At 38.7% G+C, this 9,761-nt stretch overlaps 1 protein-coding gene across 1 annotated transcript; it reads left to right on the top strand.

Moving 5' to 3' along the window:
- The first annotated feature begins 451 nt into the window (after positions 1-451).
- Positions 452-7,986, top strand: LOC141488636 (uncharacterized). The gene is made up of 3 exons (XM_074188876.1): positions 452-494; positions 2,506-2,665; positions 4,058-7,986. The coding sequence occupies exons 2-3, from the start codon at positions 2,528-2,530 to the stop codon at positions 6,914-6,916; spliced, it is 2,997 nt and encodes a 998-aa protein (XP_074044977.1). The 5' UTR covers positions 452-494; positions 2,506-2,527; the 3' UTR covers positions 6,917-7,986.
- The last annotated feature ends 1,775 nt before the right edge of the window (positions 7,987-9,761 follow it).

Here is a 9,761-nt window from a genome sequence, read left to right as displayed (position 1 = left end):
GGAGTTGACCTAAAGGACTTGGAAGGTCTTACTCAATAGTATAGGATTCTTCCTCTCTGTATCTTTGGGTTTTTGAGACAATGAAGTGATGATGGGGATAGAGGGCTGGAACTGATCAGGAAGGGGTGAGTTTAAATCTAGCCTCAAACCAAAACTAGCTGTGTAACTCTGGACAAGTCATTCAATCTCTTTTTCCTGTGGTCCCTACCCTCAAAGAGCTTATGATGATCAAACATGTCCTTCTATAGGCTATTGATAGGTGGGGTTGAAACCAGGCCATACCTGAAAGCAGTCAAGGCAATCACAAATGAATTAATTGGGTAAACAATATCCCTGGAAACGGAGGTGGAGCTGGGTTTGGTTGCAAATGAATCAGAGCATACCAAATTTCTGAGCTGGACAATTAATCCAGTATAAAAAGCCTAGCATCCCAGACTGTGGGTACCCTGCAAGCTACTTCACTTCACATGCTCTTTGTTTCTTCAGTGAACTAGGTAAGTTGGTCAAGCCAATCTAGTTAAGATTCTAGAGCCATAGGAATAAATCTAGAGATCAGCATGTTCCACCAAAGAGAGAATTGAGACAGAAAACCTAGGCTTCAGTCTCAGCTCTAACTTTCCATAGCTGGGTGACATGTGGCAAATCACCTAAACCCTTTGAGCCTTGGTTTCCTCATGTGAAAAAAGAAGAGTATTGAACTAAATCATCTCTGAATTCCCTTATTGTTCTGACATAGCAAATATAATTTGCTTGAGTACAAAGAGCTCTTGGAAGCTTTGCCACTTGATACTGATGGAAGTTTGTCTCTGAGGAAAGTTTGTATCCTGAGTGAAAATGAAGAAGGGAGTCTGGCTCCTCTACACACTTCTGAGTGTTCTGCAATGCTAGGCCATTTAGTTCAAATAAGTTTGGGAGGTAAGGAGGGAATAATAGTAGTGTCTATTTTCTACTATGTCAATTCTTTAGGCATTGTTTCCCCAGTTTGACTGCAAGCTCCTTGAGGGCAGAGATTGTCTATTCCTTCTATTTGTGTCCTCAGTACTTAGCACAGTGTTTAATACACTTTAGGCACTTAATAAATATTTTTGTTGTTATTGTTGATGTTGAAGAATCCTTCTTTCTTGAAAAGGATCATCGTGAGGGTGATATGGTGACTGGAGTGTGAATTGGATTTAAATACAGCAGAGTCTTGCCTAGTTATCAATCTCTTTTGATTAATTTAAGTGTAAATATTTCCTATTAACCACCATTCAGCTTACTTTGGTACCCCTCTGCTTCCATTTCTTCTTGTTAAATATCCAAGAAAACTCATGGGCTTCTTTTTGATGGATGATTAAAAAAACATGTCTTGGTGAAGTATAGAAATGAGGTAGAGTCGGAGGCTGGATCCATGTCTATCTTCTCTAGAAAAGTCCTTATTGACTTTATCTGTATTTCCTGATTTTAAATACCTCCAAAATCTAGGTGGTAGTCAGGGGTCCAGGACCTCTAGGGGAGAGAGAGATTCTTCATTACTTTGTATACTGAAGTCACCCAAGAAAATGGTTAAGTAACCCAAAATGTAAGATCATTGACTCTAGCTTTGCCCTGGATTAGGGATTGGTAAACATAGCTTTAGTTTTTATTTTCATTGACTTTCTATTTTATCTTGGATAAGGTACTTAATCTTAGTATGGTAAAAGGCTGAATCATACCTACATTCTTTTTCCTGTCTGTATAAGGGAGATGGAAAAATAGATGTAAAATATTTTCACCTTCATTTTACTGATGAGGATTAATGATAGTAAAGAGCCTTTGGCTAATACTGCATGAGAATCAATCAAAGGAGCTAAGGTTGCTAAGCTTAGGGGAAGGAAACTACTGGGGGTGGGGTGGGGATGAGATTAACTTTTGTCTATTTTCAAATATGAGAAGAAGCCTGCCACATTAAAAAAAAAAGAATTAGACTTATTTTCTTTCATTCTAAAATTACAACCTGAAGAGGTCTTCAAGGAAAGATGACCACTTGTCAGGTGTACCATAGAGAAAATTTTCTTTCAAGTATGGGTTAATGAGGGGCAGCTAGGTGGTGCAGTGGATAAAGCACCAGCCTTGGAGTCGGGAGTAACTGGGTTCAAATCTGGTCTCAGACACTTGATAATTACCTAGTTGTGTGGCCCTGGGCAAGCCACTTAACCCCATTTGCCTTGCAAAAACACAAAAAAAGTATGGGTTGATGGGGAGGCTAGGTGGTGCAGTAGATAGAGCACTGGCCCTGGAGTCAGGAGTCCTTGAGTTCAATTCGAGCCTCAGACACTTAATAATTACCTAGCTGGGTGGCCTTGGGCAAGCCACTTAACCCCATTGCCTTGCAAAAAAACAACCCCCCCCAAAAGAAAGTATGGGTTGACCTAGATGGCCATTGAGTAGTCTTTCAATTCTGATATTTTATGAATCTATCATAAAAACTAAGAATTTGAATGGAAAGAAAAAGAATGACAGAAGTTGTATGTTTTTTGTTTTCAGGTTCACATAAATTTGCACAAAGATGCCTAGTCTCATGGAATGTATTGTCCATACCATCGAAATTTTCTATGAATATGCCAATGAAGATGAAGAGTGTGACAAACTAAGCAAAAAGGAATTGAAGAAACTTTTGGAAAATGAGTTTCAACTAGTTATGAGGGTAAGGGATGCATGCCAACATTGAAGGTTTACACAGCAATGTTTTGGGGAGATTTTTTGGTGTTTGGGGAAATGATTGTGATTTCATTGATGTAGAGAGAGGCCCCCACACAAAGGGGGCCTCCCAAGTGTTTCCCAAACTCCCAAGTGTTTCCAGAATCAGATTAAAATGGAAGTGAGAAATATTTAACAAAAAAAAATAAGAATATAATATAGAAAGTATTCACTGCTTTTTCTAAGCCAATATGCAACGGACAGGGATCTGTTTCTATCTGAGAGCTTGCTTCCAATGATTTACAGAATTACTAATGAGTAAATACTTTCTACCAATAAAGGTCTGCACCTGTTTTGCAAGGTAGGGTCCTGAAGAGTTGACTAAGACTCAGAATTAAAAGTGAAGTTGTATTCTTGATATAAACACTCAAGATCTAGAAAGCAACAAACCAAAAAATCCCATATACCTGGTGACACATTTGTGAGTCCTTCTAGATAGAATTCCTTAGAATTCTACCCGGAAAGAGCAAAAGGATCAACAAAGGTTTGTATAATTGAATTAATAGAAGTAGACCAAATCCAGTAGAACTGAATTAATGTCTTATTGTACTAAGGAGAGTCATGGGGAAAAAATGGGAAATGAACAAAATTTGTTCTCAGTGGCACCTAATATTTTGTCTGTAACAGTAAGGTGTTACAGCGGATAGAGTACTTGCTGGTCATGACATTAGGAAGACCTGAGTCCAAACTTGCACTGCAATACTTGCTGTGTGACCCTGGGGAAGTGTAAAATGGGGACAACTGGAGAAGGGAAAGCTATGCAATATTTTTTTTTAAAGAAAGTCCTATAGCAGTCATGAAGGGTTGGATACAGCTGAATGACTCAACAACATAATATTATCTCTGTCCTCCTTCATCACAGAATTTGAAATTTCTTCCTCCAGTTCAGGTATAGATAAGCAGGTTTCTGCTAACATTAATTAATTCAAATAGTAATTTATACCGAGGAACCACCTCTCCCTAAAGAAGAGGTTTCTCCAAGAAGTAGCAATTATTAGAAACAGGGAATTTTGGATTCAATTATAAGAAGGAGCCCCAAAATACTCAATTGTAATTTAATTTCTTTATCATTTGATTCATTTTATAGAAAATACATCAGCTACCTTACATTCACATTCATCTGCAGCTCCTCATCCTCATTCCTGGGTAACCTCTTGTGTTTTGCTGATTTGGGGGATCTTCTTCTTCTTGGTCTTTGTGAACATCAGTTGCATAATATCAGTCTAAGTCAGCCGGAATTTTTGCATGGATGGGTCCCATGTAGGTGTGCAAAGTACCCACCATTGTATGATGTATGACAGATTCATTTACTTTTCCTGTATTCTTTTCTCTGAAACAGAATCAAGAGAATACCAAAATTATGGATGGCATCATGCATGTCCTGGACCAAGACCATGACAGTAAAGTAGATTTTGCTGAGTATCTTCTGTTGATGGTGAATCTCACCATCTCCTTCAACAAGTCTGTCAGCAAAAAATATTGTAAAACATCAGAGTCACATCCCCATAACCAAGAAGGTCAAAGTGTGACAGAGGAAGAAGAAGAAGAAGAAGATGATGTTTCTGGTTCCGATCAATCAACTACAGAAGCAGAAGAAGAGCAAGGGGACAGTTCTAGGCATTCACAGAAGAAAGGAAAGCATAGACACCAATCTCGGTCCAGTTCTCCTTGGAAGAGAAGTAGCTCATTAAACTCAGAACACAGGGAAGACTCTAGGAAAAGACACCATGACTCAGGGAAGAGTGAGAAAGAGAGAAATGGGTCCAGTTCAAAAAAGCATGGAGGGAAGAGAAACAAGTCACATACAAGTTCTGATTCAAGTTCAGGTCAGGTCTTTAGTTCTGGGCATCATGAATCCAATGCAGATAGACGGTCATCTAGACAGGGAAGAAAGGGGTCTAGTTCTGATAGTCAACAAGAGGAGGGTGTGAATCGACAAACAGGCTCAACATATAGGAATTCAAAAAGTGATAAGACAGAACAATCAAAGAAACAAAACAAAACAAAAATTAGTCACCATACATCAGGGAGTGCATCTGAGAAGCAAGATAACGTTCCCAGTCATTCAACAAGAAGTAGTCAACAAAGGCAAAGACAAAGTCATGGCCAGTCAAGATCCCACAAGGATGGGAAGCTGAGTAAAAGCCACAGCCATTCAAGTAACAGTGAAGAACAATCAAGAGATAGCCCAAGACACTCATCATTTGGTCATCAACAGTCATCATCCACCCATGGACGAAATGGATCAACTGAAAGAAGACAAACAAGTGATAGTCAGGCAAGTGACAGTGAAGGACAATCAAGAAACCACTCTAGAAACTCAATTTCTCATCATAGACAGGCTTCATCTAAACACTCAGGGTCCCATTCTAGTCATCAAAGGGGTTCTAGTTGTGATCAATTCAGTGATAGAGAAGGTCAGTCAGGAGACAGGTCTAGACAATCAGGATCTGGTCAGCAGCAGCAGCCCTCATCCACTGAGGGCTCTAATACAAGAGGAAGAAAGAGATCCATCTCCAGTCATGCAAGTGACAGTGAAGTACAAACAAGAGATCATTCCAGAGACTCAGTCTCTGATTATGGACTGGCAACATCCACAGACTCAGAAACCAGTTCAAACCAAAATCAGAGGTATAATTATAGACAATCCAGTGATAGTGAAGCACAGACAGGACATCAAGGACAGTCTGGTCATCAACATATTTCATCACAGGAAAGACAGTCTGGTTCAAGGACAAGACAAAGTCAAGGATCCAGGGAAGGACAAGTAGGAGATACATCTGTACATTCAGGGTCTAGTCACAGACAGTCCACTGACACCAGGAGAACAGGAAGACGGGGTCCCAGACATGATTCATTCAATCATGGTGAAAGGCAATCAGGAGACAGTTCTAGACAGTCAGGATCTGGTCAGCAGCAGCAGTCCTCATCCAGTCAGGGACATCATGGCTCCAGTACAAGAGGAAAACAGGGATCCACTTCTAGTCAGGTAAGTGACAGCGAAAGACAAACAAGGGACCACTCTGGAGATTCAGTCTCTGGTCATGGACAGTCATCGTCTACACACTCGGAATCCAGTTCAGCTAGAATACAGGGATCCAGTCATGGTTCATCCAAACGTAGTGAAGGACAAACAGGAGACAGATATAGGCATTCAGAATCTGATCATCAACAGTCCTCATCTGGTAAGAGACAGTTGACCCAGGGGTCAAGGACAACAGGAAGACAGCAATACAATGAGAGTTATAGAGTCTCTGGTACCTCTCAGGAGGATTCAGGGAGCAGAGGGCAAGAAAGATATGGTTCTGATCACAGCCAGAAGCATGGTAGCTATGGTAGTGCAGACTACGATTATGGACAGTCTGGTTATGGGAACAGTAGGAATTCTAGTCCTCAGCGGTCAGGTCAAATGACATTTATTCGGCATGAACATTCAGGGTTAAGCCATGATTATCCTGATTTCAGTGTTAATACAGGAAGTCATGGGTACTCTGGGACAGATCTTGAACAATCAGTATCCACTCACAGTCAGTCAGGGTCTAGAACAAGTAATTCAGGAAGAAGGGGATCTAGTGCAGGGAAGGCAAGAGATAACCAAGCTAGAAGTCCAGGAAGGCAAGAATCAAGTCATCGTCAACAATCAGGACATGGTCCTACTGGGGGTAGGGGAAAGCCAGGATCTAGTCAAGGACAGTCAGAGACAAGCCACAGGCAGTCAAGCGACACTCAGGATCACTCTGGGCCCAGAACAACTAGAAGACATGGATCTAGCCGTGATCAAACAAGTGATAGTTCTAGGCAATCAGGATCTAGGCATGGACAGACAGGTCATGAGCAATACAATGACAAATTTGGTCAGTCAGCATCTAACTATGATAAAGCAGAGGATAGGACACATAATAGACATAGATCTGATTCTGGTCAATCTGCTGATAGTTCTGCTCAAACAGGAATAAGAAAGAATGGGCAGACCAATCAATCAGGCACTAGAGTCACAGAAGTTAATGGCAAGCACGGGTCAGAGTACAACTCCAAGGTAACAGAGGAAATCAGGAGACATAGACAAGATGCTGTTGGTTCTTGGAGATCAAAAGGTATTAATTTAAAGGAAAGAAACTACTCAGGCCCCTGCTACCCCTATAGCAGTACTCCCTTCTATGCTTACATGCAAGAGCAAAGGAATCATTACTACTACTGAAATGCAAGTAGAAGACTAAGTGACTGAAATAAATACCAAATGAAGAAAAAAAGAGATTTAACTAAGGTATTATTCATGATGTTTCAAGGAATAGGGCTATTTGTTTTTTTAACAGAGAAATCTACTCTGCTCTTGGTTTTTACTTTTAATTAAAGTTTCTACATATTTTTATTCCTTGGTTAGAAATTGATGAGCAGAAGAGACTAATAGAATGTGGAACTAACTATGGGACAGAATTGATATGGAATAATATTAGAAATCAATTTGGGAGTATGAGGAATATACAATTGATTTTTTTTTCTAAATCTGAGAATTCAATTCAATTTCTGTAGCACCTTGGTGGTTTTTAGTTAACTTGTAAAAGCTGATCACACTTCTTCAAGGAGTTAAATCTGAACATATTACTATTGATATGGAAGCCAAAGTTGCTGAAGGCAGGGTTATGTATCAGCATTCTATTTGCCCTTCATGGATACCAAACACTTAGAGTATCTTTGACAGTCAAACTGAAAATCAGAACAAGAAATCGGTGCCATGCCACTCTCCCCAGTCAATGAAAGTCATATTTGAAGAATATGGACTGACCTATTTTTATCCAAACAACAGAACTGTTGGCTCTAACTTGACCTTAAAATAAAGACACTTCCAACCTAGGTTGGAAGACAATGAAAAGAATACAACTCGCAGCTGCTCTTCATTACACTTGCCTTTCCAATCAGAAGAATATCAACAAAAAAAGAAAAGAGAAGAAACATGTTAATGCTGTAGAACATTTATTGATTAATTGTAATAACCTTGAGATTATTGTTATTCCCTCAAATCAATAGATTTTATTAAAATTGACAATAAAAAATACTAATTAAATAGTATTGTTGAATGATATGATAAAATAAGAGAAGAAAATTAAAGTTATGAAAATCATTTTAAATGATTTCCAAATGATATGATGGCATACTTAGAAAACCAGGAGATTCATCAAAGAAATAAGCAGAAATGATTAATAGCTTCAGTTAAGTAGTAAATGAAAACTAAATCTATAAGAATTATCAGCATCCTTATACATTACTAACAAAAACAGGAAGAATCAAGTATAAAAGAAATTACATTCAAAATGTATAAAATAACTAAGTTTTAGTCTACCAATATATACATAAGATTTATATAAATAAAAATTTTAAAACTTTTCACATATTAAAGAAGATATAAATAGGTAGAGAGATAATGTTCAAGATTGTAGCACACCACAATATAAATAAAAATGGTAATACTACCTAGATGAATTTGCAGATTCAGTCCTAAAAGAATAAATTTCCAAAGGAACACTTTGTAAAAGTGGATAAGATAATGATGAAATTCCATTTTAAGAGGAAAAAATAATGATCCAGGAACTCAAGGGAACTATTAGCAAAAATAAAGTAGCATAGAAAAGAACACAGAATTACCAGACCTCAAACTATTTTAGAAATTTCCATCACCAGAGGGTTTAATTTGGAGATAGAATGCTTCCAAAAAGATTATGATGTACAAATAATATTTAGTCATGAATAAATCATTTCCTTAAAAAAAAAAAACTTGAGTGTGATTGGGCAGTATTCTGTCAAGACGGCTAACTAAAAAGGGCAATCCATAAAGAAAATGTGTTTCTGCCATAGAATAGAATTGATCTCCCTAAACATTTAGAAACTTGAAAGAAAGGATAAAAGGACAGGGGGAAATAGATATGGCAGAAGATTACTACAGATTCTCTAAGTTCATTTTACACTAAGAATAAAGATAAAGCCCCCCCCCCCCCCATAACCATAACTTTATTTCATAGGATTTAGTTCTTGAAGCAAGCTGGGATATCACTCAAATGACATTTATTTTCTATTCCAACTTTACTTTGATGGCCACAAACAGCTGGCCATAATTTACCAGTGACAATGAAATCGCCACTATTGGTAGTGAAGATGACAAACTAGCAGGAAGAAATGCAGTGACATCCCCCTCTCAAAACAATTCCTCCAAACTGACATAGAAAATGCATCATATTGAATCCTTATAAGTAAATCCAAGAAAAAGTCATAGTGCATCATTTTTCTAGTCTGGACCACCATGGGGAGACAAAGATCTGCAGACAGTGGGGAAGTACTTCTTTTAGCACTTCAGAATCTATTAAGAGTCTGAACAATGGAGCAAGAGTAGTTCTCAGAAATAAGAAGAGGTGCCAACTGGCAGTTTTGCTGCCTGCTACAAGTTCTGGGTCACAGCCAGGTGGACTGAGGACAGGATCTGCACCTAAAGGAGCCAGGAGAAGAAGCAGTTGCTGTTTATCTTAGAGAGGAGCTAGTTCAGATGCAAGTAACAGCTGTGAGACTCATACCCCAGGAACAAAGCAGAGTCACAGCCCACAGAGGAATAACCAAGACAGAAATTCCAAACCAAAAAGAAGCCTGCAATTCCCTCATTCAGAACCAATACAACTTCTCAGCTGGCTAATAGGGGCAGAGTCTACTGCCCCTCAGACCCATACACAGGTCTAGAATTTTTAGAGCTCAGACCAGAGAGGCAGTAATCAGACTTTGCCCCGCATCAGTCCATTTTGGAAGCACTGAAAGTTTGCAGGCCTGCAGTCTAAGCTATACTTGAAATTCTAGAATAATATAACACTCAGCACCCAAAGAAAGCAATAACAGAACCAACCAAAACCTTCCCTATGCAAATAAATAAAGCTTGTCTCTAATATCAAGTCAAAAGTCAGTAATTTAGTTGAAAGAATGAACAAAGACATAGAAAAACAAAAAGAACCTTACCATATGGTGACAGGGACACAAATCTAAGAGAAGAGAATGACTTTGAAACATCT

The sequence above is a fragment of the Macrotis lagotis genome, chromosome 5, assembly GCF_037893015.1.
Source record: "Macrotis lagotis isolate mMagLag1 chromosome 5, bilby.v1.9.chrom.fasta, whole genome shotgun sequence".
NCBI lineage: Eukaryota > Metazoa > Chordata > Mammalia > Peramelemorphia > Peramelidae > Macrotis > Macrotis lagotis.
This window is presented reverse-complemented; position numbering and strand designations above follow the sequence as displayed.